This window comes from Pan paniscus, chromosome 5 (assembly GCF_029289425.2).
Source record: "Pan paniscus chromosome 5, NHGRI_mPanPan1-v2.0_pri, whole genome shotgun sequence".
NCBI classification, from domain to species: domain Eukaryota; kingdom Metazoa; phylum Chordata; class Mammalia; order Primates; family Hominidae; genus Pan; species Pan paniscus.
The window spans coordinates 53,795,270-53,820,248 of NC_073254.2; the positions used below are offsets into that span (position 1 = coordinate 53,795,270).

The 24,979-nt window shown below is 54.2% G+C and overlaps 2 protein-coding genes across 5 annotated transcripts; both read right to left on the reverse strand.

The window, feature by feature from the left end:
* Positions 1 to 347: 347 nt before the first annotated feature.
* On the reverse strand, positions 348 to 15,629 carry KCNK17 (potassium two pore domain channel subfamily K member 17). Its single transcript, XM_003833339.7, is given in 6 exon segments — positions 348 to 981; positions 983 to 1,071; positions 5,229 to 5,403; positions 5,766 to 5,926; positions 12,127 to 12,241; positions 15,294 to 15,629. Coding segments are annotated over 6 exon segments (1,032 nt in total). The 5' UTR covers positions 15,531 to 15,629; the 3' UTR covers positions 348 to 726.
* Positions 15,630 to 15,907: 278 nt separating this feature from the next.
* Positions 15,908 to 24,176, reverse strand: KCNK16 (potassium two pore domain channel subfamily K member 16). Of its 4 annotated transcripts, none has more exons than XM_057302491.2 (6): positions 24,032 to 24,176; positions 23,536 to 23,649; positions 20,230 to 20,344; positions 18,997 to 19,163; positions 17,993 to 18,158; positions 15,908 to 16,339 (listed from the first exon to the last, which is right to left on the reverse strand). In XM_057302491.2, exons 2-6 carry the CDS (start codon positions 23,551 to 23,553, stop codon positions 16,212 to 16,214), a joined length of 594 nt encoding a protein of 197 aa, XP_057158474.1. In that variant the 5' UTR covers positions 23,554 to 23,649; positions 24,032 to 24,176; the 3' UTR covers positions 15,908 to 16,211. The 4 variants fall into 4 exon arrangements, with proteins under 4 accessions (XP_057158474.1, XP_003833385.1, XP_003833384.1 ...); XM_003833337.5 differs by lacking the exon at positions 24,032 to 24,176 and adding an exon at positions 17,513 to 17,653 and having other exon boundaries at positions 23,536 to 23,910; XM_003833336.5 differs by lacking the exon at positions 24,032 to 24,176 and having other exon boundaries at positions 23,536 to 23,910.
* Positions 24,177 to 24,979: the final 803 nt, after the last annotated feature.

Genomic DNA, 24,979 nt, shown 5'->3' on the forward strand with positions numbered 1-24,979 from the left:
GGTAAGGCAGGAGGAGCCCATTGACTTGCCCCTGGCTTTTCTGTGGTGTGAATGAGCCATAGAGTAAGGATTCAGCAGCTGGACTGAGACTAGCCGCCTGCTGGCTGTATCAGCCCCGAGAGTTATCAGCAAATCTTCACAGAGTTTACCTGGTGGCTCTCTGAAGGTGTAGGGGGCTGGCAGTCCAGCCTTCAATCCATTCTTGCCACCAGCCCTGGACAAACTCACACGGGGAGAGGGTAGTTTCTCTCTGTGTAGGTTCCAGTCTCAGATGCTGCCTTTGTCTCTGGGCATACTCAGAATTAGGTTTGGTTATGAATCACAGAAAAACCCAAATAATGGTGTTTTACATAAGATGTTTATTTCTCTCTCACATAAAGGAGGTCGGGTGATATTCCGTTTGTTAGGATGGCTCTGTGATCATCAGAGATCCAGACTCTTCCTATCTTATTGTGCCGCTCAAACATTGCTGCTACTTCATGGTGCCGTATGGCTGCCAGAGCTCCCAGCCACCATATCGGCGGCATTGCAGCCTGCTAAAGTAAGGAAGTGGGGAAGAAGGGCATGCCGCCCCGCCACCCGAAAGTCACATCCCATGTCACCCAGGACATGTCTCTGTATACCCTATTGGGCAGAATTAATCATATAGCTGCACCCAGCCTCTAGGGTGGATGGAAAATGTAGTCTTTGGGTGGACATGTGCAAAGCTTAAAATCAGGGGTCTTGCTACCGAGGACGACGACCAAAGAATGGAGTATAACTAGCTGTCCTTGCCACAGCCTGCAGCTTGAGCAGAAGGTTCCAGATGCTGTATGATTCCCATGGATCCCTCTGGATAGCATCCTTGCTGTGGGGAGTGGGACTCTGGCTCCTGATCAGGTCCCTGTCTCCAGCTTTGGGACTTGAAGTCTTCCTTACAGCTGTGGTGGCAGCAGGAACATACCCTCCCTGGTGTCTCCAGCTGGGAGAGGATGAGTTTGATGATCAAGGCCAGCCATGCCATCCCAAAGAGGATCCACAGGGATACCACGTTCTTGTACCACAGTGGGTACCTCTGGGAGGGGTTCATTCCTGGGGAAGAGGCAAGGTCAGACGATGGAGGCCTGGGAAAGTCAGGACCACATTCCCCAAACAGAAACAGAGATACATGGTTTGATTCATATAAGCAAGTTGAGGTGTCAATGGGACAGAACATGGAGACTCCTAGCCTCATGGTCACCTCCGAAGGATTCCAGAAAGCCTCCCTGGATTGGCACTTGGGTTTAGGAGCTACATTTCCTCTTTGTCTTTCTGAGGGAATCTGTTTATGCTCCATCCCAGCAGTTCTCAAAGTGTGGTCCCTGGGGCCGGCAGCATCAGCATCCCTGAGAGCTTGTTGGAAATGCAAATGATGGGGCCCCTACCCCAGACCTACTGGATCAGAAACCCTGGGCATAGGCCCAGCAATCCGTATTTTTTGTTTTGTTTTGTTTTGGAGACAGAGTCTCACTCTGTTGCCCAGGCTGGAGTTTAGTGGCGTGATCTCGGCTCACTGCAACCTCCGCCTCCTGGGTTCAAGCGATTCTCCTGCCTCAGCCTCCCGAGTAGCCGGGACTACAGGTGCACGCCGCCACGCCCAGCTATTTTTTTTGTATTTTAGTAGAGACAGGGTTTCACCATTGTTGCCCAGGCTGGTCTTGAACTCCTGAGCTCAGGCAATCCACCCACCTCGGCCTCCCAAAGTGCTAGAATTACAGGTGTGAGCCACCGTGCCCGGCCAGAAATCTGTATTTTAACAAGCCCCCAGAGGATTTCGATGTCCGCTCTAGTGTTTGCCAGTCTCTGTTTGGTTTTCTTGTATCTGAAATGAGGCAGCTTGCTGGAGCCAGGGGATTTGGGATGAACAATGGAACCATAAGAATATGTATCCTGACTCGGTTCTTCAGCCACCTGTCTGAACCTCCTTCACCTGTGAGATGGGGAATACGACTGTGCCCCCTTGGCTTTTAGGATGAAGTCCAAATCCTCAAGGCCCTCTGCCCGCTTCTGCAGCACACCTCTCCCCTCTGACTGCCTGGTCATTCTGGTCTTTTTCCCGTTTCCCCATCTATCATTCTTTCTGCCTCTGGGCTTTTGTACTTATGGCCTCTCAGATCCAAATGCTCTTCATTTTCCATTTTTCTTGGCCTGGTTACCTTCCCTCATCCTGCAGACCTCAGTTCAGACATCACTCCCTACAGACCACGTTGGGTTCCTCTGTTACACGTGCTGCTTTCATGGCCTATGTGTGTCTGCTGGGAAAGTTACTTCCTCATCTGTAAAATGGAGACAGTAAGAGTCCTCCTCCTATGACTGTTGGGAGGATCACATGGGCTGATGCAGCTCAAGTGCTCAGAATGGTGCCTGGTACATAACAGGTGCCCAAGATCTATAGGTGGTTGCTTGTTTCACTCACCATCGGACACCCCCAGCGAAGTTGGTGCTGGGTAAGTATAGCCGAGGGAGGGGACTGATGGGAGCTGCTGTGAGTCTTAGATAAATCTTGCCAAGGATTTGCCCTATCATTTAGTACCCTCCCTGGAGGTCTGTGCTGCCTCCCTCATCAGATTGGAATCATTCAAAGGGTAGAGCTCTCCCCTCCTATTCCTTCGTCATCCTTTTCTGTCTTTGCTCCCTGTACTATGCCTCCGTCTACTCCTCATCCTGTCCTGCTGGCCCCAAGACAGCCTCTCTCTCCAGGTCCCCCAAGGCTGGGCCACTCTCTAGGACCCCCACATGGGGATGAGGCTGCCACCTGGGAGCTGACCTGTGCTGCCTGGCAGGAGCTGGGATTGGATTAGGCTGATTGGGTTATGGGGCTATGATTCCGCTGATGGTCCTAAATGAGATCAGGCACTGAGCCGGCTCTCTGGCCCTGCCACCCGCCAGCTTGGCTTGCTCCTGGTGACAGAGGGGAGGAGGCACTCTTCTCCCTTTTTATTTCATTTTTTTAAGCTGAAATCATAAGTGGCAGGAGACCTGGCAGCTGGCAAGGCGCTCAACTGAGCTGCAAATGCAATTGGGAGGCGCCAGGCTATGGGGCTGGGGAGGAGTAGCCGGATGGGACCTGGGGGCGGCTCTGGCCACAGCCTTCAGGCAGAGGAGTGGCTGTGAAGATAGCGCCTCTTGTGGCTGCTGATGCAGGGATGTGAACACCCAGTAGCCAACTGGTGGACCTCAGTATCCTCATCCAAGAAAGGGGTTGTCCCTGTTACTGGAGGACAAGGAGAGCTGAGAGGTTTGAGGAATAGGCATGGAAGACTCTGAAACATGGGTGGTGTGAAGGGCCCAGGCTTGGGAGTTTATCCTAGATTTGCCCTGACTTACTTGCTCTATGACCTTATGCAACTCCCTTCCCTCCTCCAGGCCTCAGTGTCTCCATCTGTATAAGGAAGATCCCTTGCAGGTGAAGCAGTTGGGGCTCTTATTGTGGTGACCTGCTACGAGGCACTGCCATGACTGCAGAGGGGCCCAGGAGGTAGCAAGTCTCCATAGATGTGGTGAAGGGGGCAGCTCTGCCAACTGCAGTGGCCGCTGGGCAGGAGTGTTCTTGCCCATCCTTGCCCCAGGCCTGGGCAGTCCCTCTGGGCTTAAAGTTTGGACTAGATCTCCTCAGTCAGATTGTATTGGTAGGAGGAGGGTTACAGATTTTGGACTTTATCCTAAAACTATGGGAAAACAATGAAGTTCTTCAGAGGAGTTGGGCAGGTGACATCATAGCCTTTGTAATTTTTAAAGGTCATAAGAGCCAACAGGGGACAAGGAGAGAGGCTGCACAAGTCCCTGGGTGCCATCCTTATTATGCTCTGTGTAAGTAGCAAAACTATAGGATTGTGCAGTGCCCAACCTGTGCAGCTATATGCAACAACCCTGCCTGAACTAGGGAAATGGCAGTGGAAATAGAGAAGAAATGACAGATCTAAGAATCATACTCTGAGCTGCGAGGGTGCAGGTATGGCCCTTGGAGCTACTGGGCTCAGCTGTCCTGGGACATATCTCTCTACTCTGAGGGTAAAGGTGGGAACATGACCCAGTTGGAAGAAATCTTCCCAAGAATTTCCTTCCAGAGCAACAGACCTCCCAGGATGAGGGAGATCAAGAAGGGGGCAGCGTGAGGCCCCAGCACCTGACCCCTCTTCCTGGGGACCTTGCAAACAGAGGCTAGAAGGCACTGAGGGGCTCTAGGGATTGCCTCATTTTATAGGCAGGAACACTGAGGCCCAGAGAGGAGACATTTTAGGTGGCCTGGAAACAGTATGAATTTTGGAGTCAAATAGATCAGGATTCACATCTTACTAGCTGTGCAATCTCAGGCAGATGGCTCAGCCTCTCTGAGCTTCAGCTTCCTCCTCGGTAAAATGGGGGTGACAATTGTTGCTGTAGGTTGCCTGAGGAGTTAGCTGAAACTAACTTCATTCTTCCAGGCTGGGTTCTGTCGCTGAAGAAGTGAAGAAGGGCAAGGCCTCCTTCCCACGTTAGGGTCTGGGATCAGAGGGAGTGCATGAAGCCCTTTGAGGCTGGTGCGGTGATGGTGCCAGCGGCACCTTCAGGGACGGGAAGGGGCGGTGATGAGGCTGAGCTGGGGCGCAGCCACTCCGCCATGGCACAGAATGTCCCTCCACTGCCACCTGCTGGTCATCGGCCTCAGCCTGATTATGCAAGGCTGGTGGCTTCTGGGGCCCTTGTCTTGCCTAGGTTGGGTAGTGCCACTGATTAAGCCCACCCTGGGTCCACTGACCACGAGGCCCTTTCTTGCTGGCACTCAGAATCTGCCTGCCAACTGTTTTCCCACAGGGCTCTGGGGAGGCTGGGGTTCCAGGAGTCTCCCGGACCCTACTGTCTGATCCCCGGGTACTGTGATCTCCAGCCCCGGAGCAGTGGGACAGATTGGCGTCCCATAGGGAGAGAGTGAAGTGGGGAAGGGAGACCCTGGGGCAAGCATGGACCCGGGAGGGAGGCGGGGACTCCCGTCATGTGGAGAGCTCTAAGCACAACAGGTGGGCCTGTGGACGTGTCGGACCTCTCCGCGTTGGTCAAGAAGGGCCAGAGTGACCTCAGACCCGTCACACAACAAAAGCGGGTAGGACAGTGTCTCCGGATTTTGGGCCCCAAAGCCCCCACATGGCGTGCACACAGCAGGTGTGCCAGCTGCGGGAGCAGATGAGTGAGAGGTGTAGGCAGCCGAATGCCCAACTGCCAGGAACTCTCACCAATCACGTAGTCGCCGAAGCCCACGGTGCTGAGGGTGATGAAGGCGAAGTAGAAGCCCTCCGTGTAGCTCCAGCCCTCCATGTGGGAGAAGAGCAGCGGTGGCAGCAGCAGGAAGAGCAGGAGGCCCGAGAGGAGGGCGCCAGAGCCCGCCAGCCACCGCGCCTTGTCAGGGTCCTGTGGGTGCAACATTGTCCCCAGGCCTCCTGAGGCCTTCACCCCATGCGTGGGAGCCGAGGGAGCTGGAGGCAGGCCAGAGCTCTCCCCAGTAAGAAGGGGGCTCTTCGCCTGGTCTGTGTTCTCCAGGTTCCCTGCCTGAAGCCTGTGCCTCATGTCCTTCCCGTCTGCCCAGTCCCACCCCGTCTCCACCATTAATGCCCTTTTTCACTAAGGACCCTATTCTGAGCAGTGACCCCCAATCCCAACACAACCTCACCAGTAACACTTGCTCCCACCTCTTGTCATTAGTAACCCCAATTCCCACCACAGCCCCTCATTCTAGAAGTGACCATCCCCACCCCGTCCAGCAGCCCCCTCACCTGCCAGGTGCCCCCCAGCCTGCTGGCACAGTGGTTTACTCCCTGCTGCATGAGATGCCCCAGTCGGTTGAGCACCACGAGGTTGAGTGGGATCCCCACAAGGGCAAAGAAGATGCAGAAGAGGCGGGCAGCCATCGTGTTGGGGCTCAGGTTGCCATAGCCTGAGGTGAGAGGGGGCACTCAGGGGACCTTTCCAGCCCAGCCCTGTCCACTCACCACCACAGCCCCACTCCTGGGCCCAACCCCCAGGGCCCTCATTCTAACCCACTGTAGATGTGGGCAGCTGATACTTACCAAGGCCCTCCTTTTCTGTGCTGGGCACTGTGCAGGGCACCCTGTACATTCATTCCCTCAGTTCACCCTCGAAACCACCCTTCCAAATCAGAATTATGTGCCATATTTTACAGGCTGGAGAAGCTCTAGGAGGCTAAGCTGCATGCATGAGCTCAAACCCACCAAATGTGAGTCTCCTCTTCCTCTCTTCATGTCCTCCCTCTCTGGATGGGCAGATGGATGCTGGAGGGGGCAGAGCCTCCAGCTGTTGCACTCTTAGGATCTACTGCACCATTCAGGCTGAGGCCATGCTGTCTCCACACTGCTCCCAGCCATGCTTGGGCACAGTGGGGCACTGAAGCTGGCCATCCCTGCCCAGTGTGGCACTCCTCTTGCAACCTTTGCTCTGGGATCCCCATGGCCTGGCCCAGACTTTCTCACAGCTGCACTGCAGAGAGCGCTCTTCCCACACCAGTCTCCTTCCTTCCCTCTCTCCTTTCATAGGTATCAGGCCTGCTTGCAGTCTGAGGCTTTTGACATTAATTCCTGCTCCTTCTCTTTTATCCTTCAAAGGCTCCCCTCAATATATCTCTTACGCATCTAATTCTGTCTTGATAGCTGATTCCTGGAGGACCCAAACTAGCACAACGGGGCTCCCTCATAAAGCTCAGTGGGAGGGAGGGACAGACAGTAAGTCATCAGCTGCCTAGGGAAGGAGGTAGAGGTTGGGGGGGGGTGGTCTCTGATCATCAAGATAGGGAGAGGGGAAGCTAGGGGAGGAAAAGATGTTCACAAAAGATTCTATCCATCTGGACATTCTTTTCTCCTCCAGCTCTGCCTCCACCCTTCTTGATCACCACCACTGTCTTGTCTTACTAAAATGCAAAACTGATTAGATCATCATTGAGGTTATAACCCTTCTTCAGTCTCCTGTCTGTGGGGGAAAGTCCAAGCTCTTGCCCAGCCTTTCTCTGAGACTCGTCTGGTGCCCCCGCTTCCCCAGCTCTAGCCACATTGCTGGCCTGCAGAACTCTCCAGGTCCACTCGTGCCTCTGCACCTTTGACCACAATGCTTCCTCTATGAAGAGAGTCTCTCCTCTTTACCCACATAAATATAAATGACCCTTCCAGTCCTCGACTCTCCAGTGCAGCTGCTCCTCATCCAGGGCCCCCTCCAGCACTCTCCCTTGCACTGTGTGAGAAAGATTTGTTTCCATGTCTGCCTCTTCCAAGTATATCAAGTATATGCTCTGAGCCCCTCAAGAGCAGGGACTGGGTCTTTTTTTTTTTTTTTTTTGAAACATAGTTTCGCTCTCTTGCCCAGGCTGGAGTGCACTGGCACAATCTTGGCTCACTGCAAACTCCGCCTCCTGGGTTCAAGCTATTCTCCTGCCTCAGCCTCCCGAGTAGCTGGGATTACAGGCATGTGCCACCACGCCCAGCTAATTTTTGTATTTTTAGTAGAGACGGGGTTTTGCCATGTTGGCCAGGCTGGTCTCGAGCTCCTGACCTCAGGCGATCTGCCCGCCTTGGCCTACCAAAGTGCTGGGATTACAGGCGTGAGCCACCGCACCCGGCCTGGGACTGGTTCTTAATCATCACATTCTCAGCAACTGGCAAAGGATCTGACCCTTAATAGGTGCTCTTCACTATATATGTGTTGAATGCATAAAGTGAATGTGTAAGTAAATGAACAAATGCCTCTCATTTTGCCTCCTAGCACTGCCTAACATTCTTGCTTGCCCAGATGGGGTCACTGTGCCCACACACCCTAAACTCGTCTGTACTATATTGAAACCAGTGTTTACATCCACCCCCACCTTACTGAGGGGTCCCAAGAGAGGTCAAACTATGTACAAGTACAGAGCATGTGCTTTGGAGTCTGCTGCACCTCCTAGGTTTGGATCCCAGCTCAGCTCCTTGCAGGCTGTGGGACCTTGGGCAAGTGGCTTGATCTTTCTTTGTTTTTTTTTTTTTTTTTTTTGTGACAGAGTCTTGCTCTGTGGCCAGGCTGGAGTGCAGTGGAGCGATCTCAGCTCACTGCAACCTCTGACTCCCTGGTTCCAGCGATTCTCCTGCCTCAGCCTCCTGAATAGCTGGGATTACAGACACATGCCACCACACCCAGCTAATTTTGCATTTTTAGTAAAGATGGAGTTTCACCATGTTGGCCAGGATGGTCTCAATCTCCTGACCTTGTGATCTGCCCGCCTTGGCCTCCCAAAGTGCTGGGATTACAGGTGTGAGCCACCGCGCCCAGCTTGCTTGCTTGCTTCCTTCCTTCCTTCTGTCCTTCCTCTCTCTCTCTTTCTTTTGGCTTGACCTTTCTGAATGCTGCTTCCTCCTGTAAAATGGGGATGCTGACATCCACCTACAGTGGGGGGTAATGATGAAATGAGGAATGGAGGTACACTGTAGAAGGGAATGTGAGCTTGCAAGCATCTGGTATATACAAGGTGCTAAATGTTTGTTGAATAAATGAATGATGGAACTCCAGTGAACTGGCTTCCGGTCTGAGGACTTCAGAAGCCTCTTGAGTCCCCATCTACCTCCCCCTCTGGCCTTTATGGGTTTCCTCTTCCAAAGGAGAGTTCTCCTTTCTGTAGGCATCTAGGGTGAGGTAAACCTCTTACTTTCCACCCACCTCTCTGCCTGCCTCCTCACCAACCCCTCCTCCTCCAGCTGTAGGTCCTGCCAAGTTCTATCGTCTGGTACTGGTTTTTCTTCCCCATTCAGTTTTCACCAGCGGGATGGGGACACTAAGATTCCAGCTCTGAGAGGAGCCCCATGGAGGCCTGCAGCGTTCTCAGGCTGACATTAAATGGGTTTTTTTCCTCCCCACTATTCTCAGCCATCCCTCAGGTCAGCAAAAGGATGTCACCTACCTGTTGAACGCTGGGTAGCCACAGCCCCACCCAAGCCACCTTTCACTTCAGCATGTCTCCTCACTGCCACTTTGCATCTTGTTGGGATCTCTGGGCATCCTGCAAGAACCCTACAAGTCTATCTGTGATTGGTCTTCTCTGTACTTTCTCTGAATGCAGCTCCTGTTTCCAACCCTCTCCACCTACCTGGACCTCCTTACTGCTCCCCAAACACACAAGTCACACTCCCATCTCAGGGCCTTTGCACTTGCTGGCAGAGGATTCTCTCCTCAGATATCATCAGTTTGCTCCATTATTTTACTCATGTCTCTGCTTCAATGTTACTGTATCAGCTTCAATGTTACTGAATGGACACCCCACCTACAATAGGTGCCCCCATCACTATGAGACCCCTTTAACTAGCTTTACTTTTCTCTAAGCACACCCCACTACCTGATTATTGTCCATGTATCTGTTTAGTGTGTGTCCCCTCACACTAGAATGTCAGCTCCCCAAGGGCTGGGACTTGCTAATTTTGATTACCATTGTATCCTCAGCACCAGTGTCTGGCCCACACTAGGTACATACATACATACACACACACCAAGGTATGTATGTGTGTATGTATGTACTTATCTTTTGAGGCAGAGTCTTGCTCTATTGCCTAGGCTGAAGTGCAGTGGCACAATCTCGGCTCACTGCAACCTCCGCCTCCCAGGCTCAAGCGATTCTCGTGCTTCTGCCTCCCAAATAGCTGGGATTACAGGCACCCGCCACCACGTCCGGCTAATTTTCATATTTTTAGAAGAGATGGGGTTTCACCATGTTGGCCCGGCTGGTCTCCAACTCCTGGCCTCATGTGATCCACCTGCCTCGGCCTCCCAAAATGCTGGCATTATAGGCAAGAGCCACCATGCCCAGCCTTCAATTTATTTGTTGAACAAATGGATGGATGAATGAAAGAACCAATGAGCAAGCCAGGAATGGAGTTCATAGATGAGTGATTTCTGGGCTCAGGCCTGTCCTACTGGCCCAGAGGTATTTGTGTTAGGGCTTGGAAAGTACTGCCCTTACAGGGTGCTGGTCCCAGGGTAACGGGTTTGCCGAAGAGGCTGCCCTCTGCTGAGCCTCTCAGAATATCCCTTCCTCCCTTGTGGCATTCCAGATGTACCTCATCTTCCATCTCCCTCTCCTTCTCTCTCCAAATACCTCCCATGTGTAAGTGCATACAGGTGTGGTCAGCATCGCAGAACCCTCACTCCCCTCCTGTTCACTCCACAATGGCTAGTCAACTCTGCTTCTCACTAGCCGTATGATCTGGGGGAGATGGTGCAACATCTCTGTGCCACCGTGTCCCCATCTGTGACATGAAAATAGGCTGGACACAGTGGCTCACACCTGTAATCCCAGCACTTTGGGAGGCTGAGGCGGGTGGATCACTTGAGGACAGGAGTTTGAGGCCAGCCTGGCCAACATGGTAAAACCTGTCTCTACTAAAATACAAACATTAGCCGGGCATGTTGGCAAGTGCCTGTAGTCCCAGCTACTTGGGAGGCTGAGGCAGGAGAATCGCTTGAACCTGGGAGGTGGAGGTTTCAGTGAGCTGAGATCATGCCACTGCACTCCAGCCTGGGCGACACAGCGAGACTCCGTCTCAAAAAAGAAAGACAGAAAATAATAAGACCTATTCTTGGAGGTTGCCATAGGGACAAACTGAAATCTTAAATGTCAAAGTGCCCAGCACAGTGCCTAGTACAAGAAGGCCTCGGGTGTTTCCTCAGGTGTACTGTGTGTGGGGGGCGGGGCAGGGCCCTCCTCTCTTTGCCCTCCTCACCCTCAAGCTGGTTGAAACTGAGTGGAGAGGAAAGGACAGAGGCATAATCCAGGCTAGGGGTGGTAGAGCTGGGAAGAGAGGTAGCAAAACTTCTGAATTTGGTGGGCCAAAGTCACAGGCCCTGAGAAGAGTGTGGGAGGTGTGGGGTTTGCAGACTAAAGGACCCCCAAATCTGGGAGGCCTGGCCTACAGTGACTGTGTTTTAAGATCTCCTGCTACCCTGGAACTCAATACATGCCTGGTGAATGCATATTTAATGGAATTCCTTAACGTGGCAGTATTTATTGAGTGGCTGCTGTATGCTGGGCCTTGTAATAGACCCTTGGGGATGTAAAGATGAATCGGCCCATCCTGCCAGTCCTTCAGGGGCTCAGGGCCGCTGGAGTCTGAGATGCCTCCCAAGCATGCTTGTCTCAAGGATTGCCCAAGCTCCCATGTAGCTCTGAGGTCTGCTTTCAAGAAGTTCTGGCCAATTTAAAACTAGATGGAGAATCCTCTGGGTGCTCTTGCCTTACCCAACCCTGTGGGGAGGCTGGGATACTGGTGTCCTGGAGAGAGGATCCTGGCTGGCCAGGAACTGGGAGGCGGTAGCCCAAGTCACCAGTGATATCAGCCTGCCACCTGGTGGCAAGTCCTGTGTCATGCAGGAGTTGGGGCAGAAGGATCTGGGTGGCTCGACTTGCATGATTTCCTGGGTTTCAGAACTGCAGGGATCTAGCCTGCTCTTCTTTGCACAGCAGCCCCTCAGCACCCTCCTGAGACAAGCTCTACCTCAGCTCTTCCGCAGGGGAGGGTTAGTCCAGGTGTCCATGTGTGGGGAGGATGGCGATGAGGAGTGGAGGGGGCTGTTTGCAAGCTGAAGAGAGGACTGAGGGAATGGGGTCTGGAGACAAGGACATGGGAGGAATGGCCACCTCCCCCAGGGCTGAGAAACAGGGGGGTCTAAAGCTCTTTTTTTGGATTTCTACTTCTTCTTCCTTCCTAACTTTCCCTCCACTTCTCCCGACCACCACTCCCAGGGCTCAGTGTTGGGTGGGCTCAGCTGAGGAGACTGGCATCCTTGTAGTGCCCAGAGACATGTTTCTTGCTGTACTGGGAGACCTCTGCTTCCTGAAAGGCCATGTGGGGCAGAAGTCCCCTAGAGCAGTGCTTGTCAAACTCGAACAGTGCACATGAATCCCCTGGGGACCTGGGTGAGATGCTGAGGCTGAGTCAGCAGGTCTGTAGTGAGGCCCGAGACTGCTCCCAGGCGGTGTCCATGCTGCAGAGCTGAACTGCACTTGGAGTCATGAGACTCCAGGTAATCCCTCCAAAAGGCAACTAGCCTGTTGCCTCTCAGGGAGCTGCCTCCTTCCCCACCCCCATCCCCCTGGCCCCATCTGGCCCTTACCAATGGTGGTGATGGTGGACACAGAAAAGAAGAAGGAGCCCACGAGCTCCCAGCGCCCCATGCTGGTGGTGTTGCTGAGGAGGCTGGCTCCGTTTTTGTACGCTTGGACGACATCCTGGGGAAGAGGCTGCAATGACCACCAGGCTCTGTGGGGTGACGGATTTCCTGTACCCCAAGATGCGCACACACACACACACACACACAAACAAACCTACACACACAGCCCTCACAATTACTCTTCGATCCCAGCCCACCAGGGCAAGGAGGCTCTACCCCTCTCACCAAGGGCTCACCAGGTACAGCTACCAACAGCTACCATGGGGACAGCTCCTTCCCCACCCTTTATCCAGTGGCTAGGTCAGGTTGGAGTCCTAGTAAACCAGCCACTCATTTTCTCCCCTGCTCACTCCCATTCCTGCAACAAACACTAGGCCAGGCATGATGTGTGGTGCTTTTAGGGGACGTGACCACAAGAGACATGACCCCAGCCCTCAGTGGTACATAGATAAACCTAATTAACTCTAATATGATGCAGTCAATGTCACTTTGGGCATTAAGGAGGAAGTGCAGCTACACAATCCTGGGCAAGGTGCTCAACTTCTCTCTGTGCCTCAGTTTCCTTACCTGTATAATGGTAATACAAATAGTACCTACTTCATAGAGTTGTTGTGTTAAATAAGGTATTATGTGTAGACTTAGTACCTGGCACATGGTGTTAGCAGTTGCTATATTGCCTATATGCATTATATAGGCATATAATGTTGTAGGACTCTGGGGAAGAAGGATGTTCATTCTCATTTGGGTAGGAGCAGAGGCCTCATGGAGAATGGGATGTTTTAGCTGGGCCTTTGAGGGTCAGGTAGGATTGCTTCTGGTGGAAGAATGTTTAGGTAGATGGGACAGCAGTGCAGAAGGTGGGAGGTGAGACTGCCTGGGACCTAGATTAGGGAGACTGGTAAGAAGTGATTGAGGCCAAGCTGTGCTTGGCTTTGCCATGCCAGGGATGAAGTGGCAGGTATCATCCAAGGTCACTGAGCAAAGGGGAAGTAGGATCAGGTTTGTGTGCTCTGTGGCAGCTGGCAGTATAGAAAGGGTTGACCAGAGGGGACAGACTCCTGCAGAGGTGAGTGATAGACGGGCCCTGGCCTGTCTCCTGGCACAGGTGGTCCAGGAGGAACAGAGAGGAGATATTCAGAAGCCCAGGCCTCTGGCCTGGAGATGTTGCAGTAAAGGAGATGTTGCAGAGGATTGTGAGGGTGTGTGGACATGGGGCAGACAATCGAGATTTAGGACAGGTGGAGAAGCAGGGCTGGGAGGAGGAGGACCACTTGCTCTTGGCCTTGAGGAATTTCAGAAGTTGCATGTCCACATCTGGTGCTCAGAAAGAAGATCTGGGCTGGATACCACATCCTTATTCCTGGAGATGGCTGAAGCCACAGGAGTGTTGAGGAAGGGGGTGAGGTGGGAGTGAAGGGAGTTGAAGGGAAAGCCCAAAGAGATGACAGCCTGGCTGGGAATCTTGGGAAGCACCCACATCCACAGGTCCACACTGAAGCAGTATTTATGCTGGTTAACAGCTCCAGCTCCTGGCTATGTAGCCATGCATTTGTATGTAACCTCTCTGAGCCTGTTTCTTCACCTCTGAAACAGGATGATAAAAACAGTATCCACCTGTGAGGGTGAACCAGGATGATAAAAACAGTACCCACCTGTGAGGGAGGTGAGACAAATGAATACGGGTAAAGTACTAGGAACAGTGCTTGGCACACGATAAGCGCTGCACAGAGGCATTTACTGTTATTATAATCACCATCATAGCCATCTCCCTGGGCCCAGGCTGCTTGTAGTCGAAGTTCACCACCTTTGCAAGGGTAATGGCAGGCAGCCTCAGCACCAGGACCCAGCAGTCGGGCTGTATTTGCAGAAGTCCGCAGGTGGGGAGCTGGAGGAATCACTTTAGGTCCTTAGTAGAGATAGGCCTGGCCCTGGCTACCTCCTGACCTCACCGAATCGGCCTAGTCCGAGGGTTCAGAACACCACTTCCGCTCCGCGCTGGGTCCCTTCCCACCCTGGCACGGTTCCCTGCCACCTTCCGGGGACTGGCTTTGGACTGGAGACTCTGGACGGATAAGCCACCAGGACTGCAAGACGGGGATTCTGGGCTGGCGCGCAGCTGTCTGGACTCTGGGCTCTTGGACGAAGGGGTGGGGAACCAAGCCAGGACCCAGGACATCAATGCCTCCGCCAAATCGAGCAGCTGCCAGTCTGGCGTCGCTTCAGTCCTAAGATGCGCCACCCCTAGAACCCTCCCCGGCCTCCTCCGCCCTGCTAGGCTCCACCCTTGAGGAGCCTCTGCTCAGATTTACCTCTGAGTCCTCCCCTGAACCCTGCCTTCAGCCTTTCCGGGCAGCCGCGCGGCGCGGGCGCGCCCAGTCCTTGTGTCCGAAGACTCGGAGTAAAGCGGGTTCAGCCAGAGAGCGGCCCTGCGTCCGCCCTCCTCTCGAACCCGGGTCTGCGCACGTCGAGCCCCCTCTCTGCGTTGAGGGTGGCCCCGGCCAGCACGCCTCGGGCCCAATCCACCCACCCTCCGGGACAAGCGCGCCTTCCCCCAGGCTCCTACGGCCGCGCCCTCGCTCCTGCGCATCCTTAGACCCGGCGCCCCTGCCGTCCCAGCTCCCAGTTCGCAAACGTGCGCCCGGGTTCCCCCTCTGGAAGCGGCCAGGTGTGGCGTTTAGCTCTTTGCCACGGGTCCGGGTGCGACCAACCCCCAAGCAGGCTCAAACGCGCCCTTTCCCGGGTCAGGCCGGGCGGGGCCGGTTACGCGCGCGCCCCCTGCCGTAGTTGTCCTCGCCCCCAAATTTGGATGTGTCCCCAGGCATCTGCCTCCTCACCGGGCCAGCATGCCCTCTCGCCCCCAAGTAGGACTCAGCCTGGCTTCTCGCAGTCCTCTCGCTAGGGCGAGGGTCTTTTCCTCCGAGGTCCCCCAACCCTCTGGTCCCCGCGCAGGAAAGCCCACCCCCGTTGTGCCCGCGTCTACGTTCCCGACGTTTCCCTGAACAGGAAACACCTGACCAGAGCCTGAATAGGCCCCCTCGCCCTCGGCCTGTACACCCCGCGGCCCGCTACCCCATCCCGCCGCGCCCAGGCCGACGCCGCTCGCCCCTGACCCGGATCAGCGAGTCCAGCGCCGGGCGGTCCAGACACGTGAAGTTCTGCAACAGCTCCCACTTGTCGCGCTGGAAGCTGCGGCTGGAGTCCTGCGCCGCGCGGCCCTCCAGCGTCCAGAACACGCCGGTGCCCAGCGCCAGGTAAGCCAGGTAGGCGAGCAGCAGGAGCATGGTGCTGGGCACCGCGCAGCCCCGGACCCTGCCCTCGGGAGCCGCCCGGGCTCGCGGTCGGTACATAGCGGGAGAGGCGGGGAGCCGGCGCCGGGAGCGGTGGACTAGGACCCGGTGGGAGGGAAGGGCCAGGCGTGCAGCTCGTATCTCCTCTCGCAAACGCCTGCTGGTGCCCGGTTTTGCCGGGGAGGAGGAGTGCTGGGGAATGGGACAGCCTGGCCCCACCCAGCCCTGGGATCCAATCCCCGGGACAAAAAGAGGCTCTGAACTGTGGGCATCTGGCCCCGCCTCAAATGTGTGCGGGGTGCCCACCTGCTAGGCCTAGGCCAGGGAGAAGGAGAAAGCTGCTGGGTGACCGCAGGCGCTGAGGGAAGGGGCCCAGAGCCCCCTCACATTTCCTGAAATGAACAATGGGAGGGACTTCTGGAAACCGCACTCAGAGGTAGGAGATAGTAGAGACCAACTTTATTGTCTTGGGGCCCCTGCCTAAGTTCTTGGACTTGGGGGCTATCTCCAAGGACTTGCTGTCTGTCAATCTCAAGACCACCTTGGGTCTCCCACACCTCTGTCCTTTCCTTTGTACCCCAAAAGAGGGACCCCAGCTGATTGCCACTTGCCCATGAGCTTGGGAGGTAAGAGGAGCCTTAACCAAGAGGCTTGTCCACTCCTTGCTTCTGAGAAGGCCCCCGAAATCCCTCTACCTGGAGTGGAGGAAGCGTCTAGGCTGTGTGAAGAGTCCGTGGGTCCTCAGCTTCCCAGTCCTTTCTTGGATATGGGGAAGTCCTGGGGTGTGACTTGGACTCCTCTTGCTGCTGTAGAGCCTCTCCTGGGTCTCCTGCCTGGAGCCGCCTTGGCTCCACAGCCTTGCCTCAGACCTGTGCAGACGAACCCAGCCACATAGGAGCCCACTTGCTGTTGGATGATGGGAGAGGCAAAGGCCAAAATTTCCAGGCCCCGGGATGGAGTGGTCTAAATCTCTCCTGGTCAGGGATGTTGCAATCTGGCAGGGGAAAGGCCAGACCTGGAGAATGCATTCCTGAGAGAGGCCAGACGTTCATGGAGCTCACTTTCTGGAAGGATCCTGGGATCTGCTGGCTCTCTGGCTTCCCATGGGGGTGTTTGGAAAGGCTCTTGAGAAGGCAGGAGCCCAGAGGGAGTGATGAAGTTAAGGGGGTGGCCTGTGAGGGTCAGGGGAGGCCATGTTCAGGAAAGTGGGTAGGACACCCAAGAGGTCCTAAGCTTTGTTCACAGACAGCCCTGGACTTCTAGGCAAGGGGAGCTGGCGAGCTTTGAGAGGCAGCTCGCCTGCCCCTCGGCTGAAAGCTTCCTGAGGGCAGAGATCCTCTTTTCACTAAGATTGTTCCAAAGTCTCTGCCCAGGTCTCCCCTCTCTTTGATGCTCCCTGCCAGCCACTCCCATGGGCTCTCATCAACCCTGGGGCTATTCCCATCATAGCATTTTGGGCACTGTGTTGGGGCTGCCTCTTTGCTTGCCTAGCAACTAAAGGCACATCAAGGGCAGGCACTTCCACTGCTGTATCCCCAGACCCTGGCACAGACCCTGGCACAGCACCTGGCACATAGTAGGGGCTTGGCAAATGCACTGTGCACGTATCAAATGAGGCAAAAGTAAAGTCATCCTTTGTTTGTGTAAGGTCTCCTGGAAGGGGGCATGGGGAGGGCAGTGGAGATCTGGCCACTACCTTTGGGTGGAAGGCTGTGGCAGGGGCTCTGGGACAAGGGTACACCTCCCCATCCACACATGTCTTTAATCCTATCTCACGTCTCCTCTCTGTTACTTTCTTGGATATACCTGTCTCCTTTCTCTCTTGGGAGAGCTCCTGAGACCAGCCCTGGCTGAGAAGTGAGGGGGTTGGGAGAGGAGAAAGCAGGGCTGGAAATCCAGAGAGCAGATAGGGTGGGACTGGGGAGGATGAAAGGGGTTTCTGGGGCCCCCCCGGGGGCCTCATGCGGAGATGGGGATCTTCTGAGGCCTGGGGAGCCCACTGGGGTCAGAGGCTGCCCCATCCTTGACGCCGAGGCCCCTACTGAGCAGCCAGAGCTGGCAGCATCTGTGCAGAAGCAGGGGGCCCAGTGGGAGGATCAGCGCCAGCCACGCCAGGCCCAGGAGGATCCAGATGGCTGCCAGGCTCCGGTACACTGAGATATAATGCTTGCTGGGGTCTGTGCCTGCCAGGGAAGGGAATGGCATCAATGCCAGGGGTCTCAGGGCATAGCCACCTCCAGTTTCCATAGGGACCCTCACCAGCCAGGATGCTCTCTCCCTCTTCCTCATAACAAGGAACAGCAGTGGAGGTAGGTCTCTGCGGGGTGGTGATGGGTCCTAGACCAGAAACTTCTGAGAATGTTGCTTAGAATCCACAGTAGTCCCAGAAATCATTGGTTTGGCTCCCTTGAATGACCAAGGGCTATCTTATCCTCAATAGTTGTCCTCAGCTGACATCTCTCCATCCCCCAAATCCCAGTGGGCACCCCCACCCTGAGATAATGTGACTGCTTTGTTCTCACCAACAACATAGTCCCCGAAGCCAATGGTGCTGAGAGTGATGAAAGCAAAGTAGAAGCCCTCGCTGAAGCTCCAGCCCTCCACATGGCTGAAGACCATGGGTGGGAAGATGAGAATGACCAGCGTCCCCAGGGTCAGGAACAGAGCCAGGCCCAGGACTTGCAGTACCTAGGAGGGAGGGAGTTGGCCCCTGAGTCCACTTGAAAGTCTCCAGGATTGTATGAGGTTGGGGGGAGTCTGGGGTAAACATGGGAATGGGACTGGGCCATAGCTAGGCCCCTTTCCTGCACTGCAGACCCTTGAGGTGGAGGTTGTATCTATGTGTGCATGACCTTGTCCCACCCAGGGAAAGATTTGGGCAGAGGGATTGCGTTAGTGGGTCAAGAAGCGATTTGGAGACCCCTTTGGACTTGGGGATCACACTTGAACAGGCTCCCTGGGGACTCAGATCTGGAACAGAAAAGTATCATTGAACTGTCTGCGTACTTCTGGCCTTGCAAGTGGCTGGCCAAGGGTGGGCACTGGGGGCATGCTGGGCAGCCTGCAGAGCTTGTTTGCTACTGCACAAAAGGATGTTGGAGTTCTGTGATGACCTTGAAGATGTGCTACAGAGATCCCTCACTTAAAGGAGGACGGTGGGCCAGCTGCCAGCTCCTTCAGGGTGTTCAGCTGCAGAGAACCTCCTGGCCTAGGGGCATACCCTTCCTGGGAAGGCCACACCCAGTGCCTGATTGAGGCAGGTATGAAAACCTGGCTGGTTCCGCCCACTGTGGGACAACTCTGACAGCTCTCACATGCTGTAGAGCTCCTTGGGGCCAAGCCTTTGTAGAGCATGCATAGAAATCCAACTCCCTACTCTGCCCAACCCTGCCTTCACCCTTCCTCTTTCACAGGCATCTACCCCTAACACCATGCATGCCAAACTCCATCTCAGCATCAGCTTCTGGGGAACTCCACTTGCAACAGATCTGTCATAGCAGGCCTGTAAGGGAGTTAGGGGGCATACCTGGGAGCGCCTGGGCCGGTCCTCCCATCTCTCAATGGTGGCCAGATGGGCACGCAGCCCTGTGCCCAGGTGGTTGAGGAAGATCACGTTAAGCGGGATGCCCAACAGGGCATAGAAGACACAGAAGACCTGACCTGCTTCTGTGCTGGGTGCCAGGTTCCCATATCCTGCAAGGGAAGGGGGGCGTGTGCAAATATGGAGACTTCAGAACGCCCTCTGCTCCTCTTCCCCAGACTCTAGCTGAGGTTTGTCTGTCACCACCTCTGGGGGTGAGAAGGGGAAGCTCCCCTGTTCCCATGAACTCTGCTGGAATGATTTTTATTTATAGGACTCCTGCTCATCTTTGAAGGCCCATCTCAAATGACTCTGCCTCCATGAAGCCCTCCTGACTGCCAATTTCCTTCTCCCTTCTGGGTGTGGTTCCCCATAGTGTTTTATGTCATTGCTATGTAATTATCGACTTTGTTTTCTATTACTTTTTTTTGTGTATTTATCATGTTCCTTTTTGTTGGACTGGAAGTTCCTTGCGGGCTGAGCCTGGGTCTGATCCAAGTTTGTATCTCCCACCCCCAACTCCATCACTCTGCCTGGAATGTCGCCTGAGTTCAAGAAAAGTATGTGGAATTGGACTTAACTGAATGGTTGGGGTAGACCTGGATCTGATGGTTTCCTTGGGGTGGGATGGAGTGAGTTTTCTGGCCGAGGGGGTGTAGCAGCTGCTGTCAGTGCCCTGTTCCCTCAGAACACATGAGATACCACCTGAAGCTCTGGTGGACAGTTCCTGTATACAAATCAACCCCCGCTCCCAGTTTCTGCACATCTGTCTCTACCTGAGAGATTCTTCTGGCCAAAGGAGTATGCTTGGTCTATGGGAAGTTTCAAAATGCTGGGGAACTAATATACTCGGGACCAGCTCTCAACCTTTGAGGGCAGGAGTTGGTAGCTAAATGGCCCCTCATTCTTGTCCCTCGCTGGACTGTTCTGAGGAAGGGCTCTATCTAGCCTCTCAGAGGGTCCCAAGGAGAAGTGAGCTCAGTCACCCAAGCCAGTAATCTGCTAATTAATGCAAATTTCATTGCCGCCTTCTCCCTACTGTTTCACTTACCCACTCCCTCCCTGGGCTTCCTGAATAATCTCCTAGACAAACCACATCCTTGTCTCAGCATCTGCTTTTGGGGAGCCCAAACTAAGACAGGGGCCTTGGGGAAGCTCTTCTCTACCCCAGCCCTTTACCTATGGTAGTGACGACTGTGCCTGCGAAGAAGAAACTGCTGCCAAAGTCCCAGTTGCTGGGGTTGGTGGAGTTGCCTTTGGGGTTCACACCTTTCACCCAGGCTTCCATGATGACCTGTAGGGGGTGGCATGGCAGGGGAGGAGAAGGAGCTGATGGTTACTGGGCACCAGTTGTTGCCATGCTCTTGGCAGCATGCTTTTGTGTCATCTCATCTAATGATACTCTTAGATGATATTGTTCCCATTTCATGGAAAAAGGAAATGAAGACTCAGAGTGGCTAAGTGACCTGTGCAAGGTGACTGGACTCCAACTCCAGTGTCTGTTCCACTGTCTGTCCCACTGGCCAGGGCTGACTGAGGTGTGGGCTGCAAGCATGGGCTGGGGCGGGAGATGGGCCTGAGGGGTGAGGTGGAGGATGCTCAGGGAGGGGTCCCGTGGGAGATGCTGCTGGTGGCCAAAAGGATGACACGCACATCAGCTGTTAGAACATTGGGAGGATTTCAGGTTGGGTATGTCTGGAAGGGATTGCTGGGGAACACAGGGTTTAGGGACCACAGGGAAGCCATGGGCTGCCTGCCATGAAGCTAATGGTGGGACAGAGAGCCCTGTGTTCCCTAAGTGTCCAGGTGAGTGGGCACCCTTGCTCTTTGCTGCTCTCTAGTGAGCCCCAGCCCTTGCCTATGGGAGAAATTCTAACGGAGGCCAAGACAAAGGTGGCACGTGTGAGTGAGTGTGTGTGTGTGTGTGTGTGTGGTGGTTTATATGTGATGTGTTGTATGCATGTGTTGTGCATGGCAACTGTATGTTGCACATGTGTGCATGTTTGTATGTGTGTTGCATGTGTTTTTACAAGACCCAAACCTTTGCCAGCTCAAGCCTACAACACCTCCCTTCACTGCCCCACTGCTGACAACCTCCAGTCCCTGGGCCCAGCCGCCTTGGAGAATGGGCAGGGCTCTCTCCTCCCCTGCCCCAACCCTCTCCTCTTTAATTGTGGACTGTCTCAGAGCAGCAGCACAGCCTTGCCACCGAAGAGCCCCAAAGGCAGGAGGAAGCCAGGGACACAACAGTTCTGGCTTCCAATTCCTATGGGAACCGGTTCCCGCTGGCTGGGTGGGTGTGCTTAGATCAGGGCTGGGGTGGCCCTGGTGGGCCAAGCCAGTCAGGGCATCTGCGGTCACAGGCTGTCTGCTTCTCCTCACTTTGATGGGAACTGGCCTCTTAAGATGTGGACTTTGGCCTCCCTTTCTTTCCCACATCCACAAAGTGGCCAGGGCCCAACATTCCCGAACATGCTCGTTCTCTGGAGACCCTCACTTCTGGGGGCAGTACTCTAGTCCTGGGCCATCCCCCACTGCCAGCCTGCAGCCCTCATCCTGCTGAGGGTGCTGAGTGCCGGTGGGCGGATGCAGGTGGCCATGGGTTCTGACTTCCCAGTTTTGTGAACCTGGGCAAGCAGCGTTTCCTCACAGAGGCAATGTTTAATACTGCTTTTAATACTAGTTACTCAACTCGCCCTGTGCGTCCGAGAGTTCAACAGGAATGTGTCTTCTTCCAGAATCTCACCCCAGTGTTCTTCTGCCACCCAGCTCAACTGCCCCTGGCAAGGAAGGGTCTCTCCTGAGGCTGAGGACTCTCTGGGAAAGGGATGTCCTGTCTTCCCTGGGGAGGCCCCAGGGGCTAATCAGTGGCAATCCCTTCGGGGCTGCAATCAAGCGGATGGCCTCCTTTCGTCTTGGTTAGCAGAGCGAGTTAGGTTGCAGCTACCAACCCTTCCCACGCCCTCCAGCTTGGCTCTCACCTCCAATGCAGAGCTGAGGGAGGAGGAGATTTCAGCTTCTCCAGGGCCTCTGCCTTACTCCCAGGGTTTTGGGAGGCCCCTGAACTGTTCTCAACCCTGATGTGGTACTATGGTCGCACAACTTTGACTAACCTTATCCATCAGGGAGAAGAGAGTAAAACCTGAAGCTGGAGGCCTCACTTCCTGGTCTCTCACAGCTACAGAATGTTGTCTGTGACCACCCAGCCCACGCATCATCTTCTAGGCCAGCTGTTCTCAGTCTTCAGGGTCCTCAACATCACCTGGAGGGCCTGTTGACACACAGCCTGCAGGACCCATCCCTAGAGTTCCTGAGTCGGCAGGTGCGGAGTGGGGCTTGACATCTCCAGTTCTAACAGGCTCCCAGGTGATGCTGATTCTGGTCCCGGGACTACACTTTGAGAACTGCTGCTTCAGGTTGCATCCTGCCCCCAGCACTTATGCTAATTTGTGCGGTGAAGACCCAGGGCTCCAGAGCCAGAGGCCTGGGAGTGAATGCTGTCTCTACCAGTAGCTGTGCAGCCTTGGTCAACGTATTCTACCTCAGTTCCCATCTACAAAGTGGAGATAGGGATTGTAATAGGTAATTATGAGAAAACACCTGTAACACGCTCAGTGTCAGGTGATGAGTGGATCGTGATTGGATTAAGCTGGTCATGACCACCCTGCTTCCCACTGTTTTAGGCACATTGTGAATGCTCAGTAAATGCCAGTTATCAAGGTGATTCGGCATTTGGTCTGTTCCTTTGCAGGGGATGTTGTCACTTGCTCCAGTGCCTATTTCAGATGCATTCACCTCCCTCCACAACACCTGGTTTTGTCTTGTTTCTGGGAAAGAGGTAAACAGAAAGGACCCAGGCAGGGGGTGACCCACTCTGTTACCAAGAGAGAGCCCCATTTGGGTGCAGTGCTGGCAAGCTCAGTCACCTTGGCCATTGCCCACCAAACCTAACTCCAGGTGCAAACAGGCCAGGAAAGGACAGCTTGGTGGTGGCTGCTCCTGGCATTTATCTGTGTCTCCCACCTGCAGCCCTCTGCCCAGGGATATGAGCTGGGAGAGGGCAGAAGGAGCTGCAGCCCTGGAGTTGGGGAAGGGGAAGTATGAAAGTGTGGGAGGAGGAAATTTGGACAGCGTTGATAACGCTGACATATAGTTCCCATTCATCCAGCAAGTGACAGCTTAGAGAGTGCTTTTAATCTGCTGTCAAATGTCTGCAGTACCGATATGGTTATTCTTGTTGCCTTATAGATGAGGCTATTTGGGTCCAGAGAGGTTAAGTGACCTGTTCAAGGTCACACATCAATCCAGTTGTAGACCTGGGGCCAGAATCCAGGATTAGATCTCACCAGGCTCTCTGTTCCCACCACACTCTTCTTCCAAATGGGGCATCAGCTCCTGGGTGAGGACTGTGGATCTGCCACAGGAACCCCATTCCACCAACCTTCCCAAGCCTCTCCATCCCAATCCCACATCGCTCCCCTTCACCTGCACAAACTGCTCCATGGCCCACTGGTCCAGGCAGGTGTAGTTCTCCAGGAAGCGCAGCTTCTCCAACTGAAACTGGTCCCTGGACTGAGCCTCCGCCTGCCTCTCTAGCAGCTGGAAGATAGTGGCACCGAGCAGCAGGTAGCAGACATAGGCCAGCAGCAGGGGCAGCACCCGGCCACCCCAGCAGCTGCAGAGCCCAGCACTGGGCATGCTGTGGCCAGGACCCTGCCAGGGCCGTGGGGCTGGCTATGGGGGAGAGGTGGGAAACAGGTGAGGAGTAAGCACCTAGGGGCCTGTGCCCAGGCTGCCGCCTGCCCTGCCCTTCTCCTCGGCACAGGTGTCTGGAGGCTGGGGAGACTGTTTGAACAGTGCGGCTCAGCTTGGCTGCACTAAGTGCTATGCTGTGAGTGCAAACAGGCCGGCCACCCCCACCCGGCCTTTGTTTCCATGGACAGCAGCAAGTCAGTGTCAGGGACCCTTCAAAGAGACCTACCAGGTTCTCCTGAGTGCTTCATGTCTCTCTCTCTGTCTCCAAGTTGGATAGATGTTTCTGGGCTAAATCGGATAGGTGTGCTCACTCTGTCCAGGCCCCAGTGGGCTCTCTCGGCAGCCCCCAGCGTCTTCACCCTTGAAGGCTGTAAGACCCCAGCTTAGTAGCTGGGAAGAGGTCAGAATGGGTATGAATAAACCTTCTACTCAGTTGCCTTGGCTACAAAATGGGGCAGGAGAATTGAACTGCCTATTGGGGGAACCTCAGGATGAGTAAACTGCATGACAAATCAGGGCAAAGTAAATAGACAGGTGATTGTCTCACTCAGCCTGATGGTAAGAGTATCAGGGTTGATTCTGCTGATAAGTTGGATGCATTGGTTTTATAACTCTTGCTAATTTGTCCTGCATGAAGCCCTCTAGTGGGTTACCTTCAGAGGCTATGTCGGTGAAATATATGTGTGAATTAAAAAGAAACTATAAGTATATCCTGATCCTGGGATGGTAACAGTGGCTGTCTCTGAGTGGATGGAATTGAGAGTGCTTTCCTTTCTCTTTGCCTGTGTGTGTGTGTACACATGCTTGTTTATGTACATGTATAACAGCTTTATACAGATATAATTCACATGCTGTATCATCCACACATTTAAAGTGTGCAATTCAGTGGGTTTTAGTATATTCACAGAGTCTTCAAGATCCAGCCCTGTTGCAACATGTAACAGTACTTCTTCCTTCTTTCTGGCTGAGTAATATTTCATTGTGTGGCTATAACACATTTGTTTATCCATTTGATTTCTAGTTGATGGACATTTGGATTGTCTCTGTTTCCTTCTATTAAGAACAAAGCAGCTATGAACCTCTGTGTATGAGTTTTTTTTGTGGACATGTGTTTGCATTACTCACAGGTACATACCTAGGAGTAGAATTTCTGGACTATCTGGCCACTCTGTAT

What these genes read in the sequence shown, in the direction of transcription:
- KCNK16 (XM_003833337.5), bottom strand. Translation starts at nt 23,748, where the DNA reads ATGCCCAGTGCTGGGCTCTGCAGCTGCTGGGGTGGCCGGGTGCTGCCC. An exon ending in CCATGGAGCAGTTTGTGCAG is followed by an intron (nt 20,345 to 23,535) that starts GTGAAGGGGAGC and finishes CACCCCCTACAG; the next exon opens with GTCATCATGGAAGCCTGGGT. An exon ending in CTGCCAGCTCTGGCTGCTCA is followed by an intron (nt 16,340 to 17,512) that starts GTAGGGGCCTCG and finishes TCGTCTGCACAG; the next exon opens with GTCTGAGGCAAGGCTGTGGA.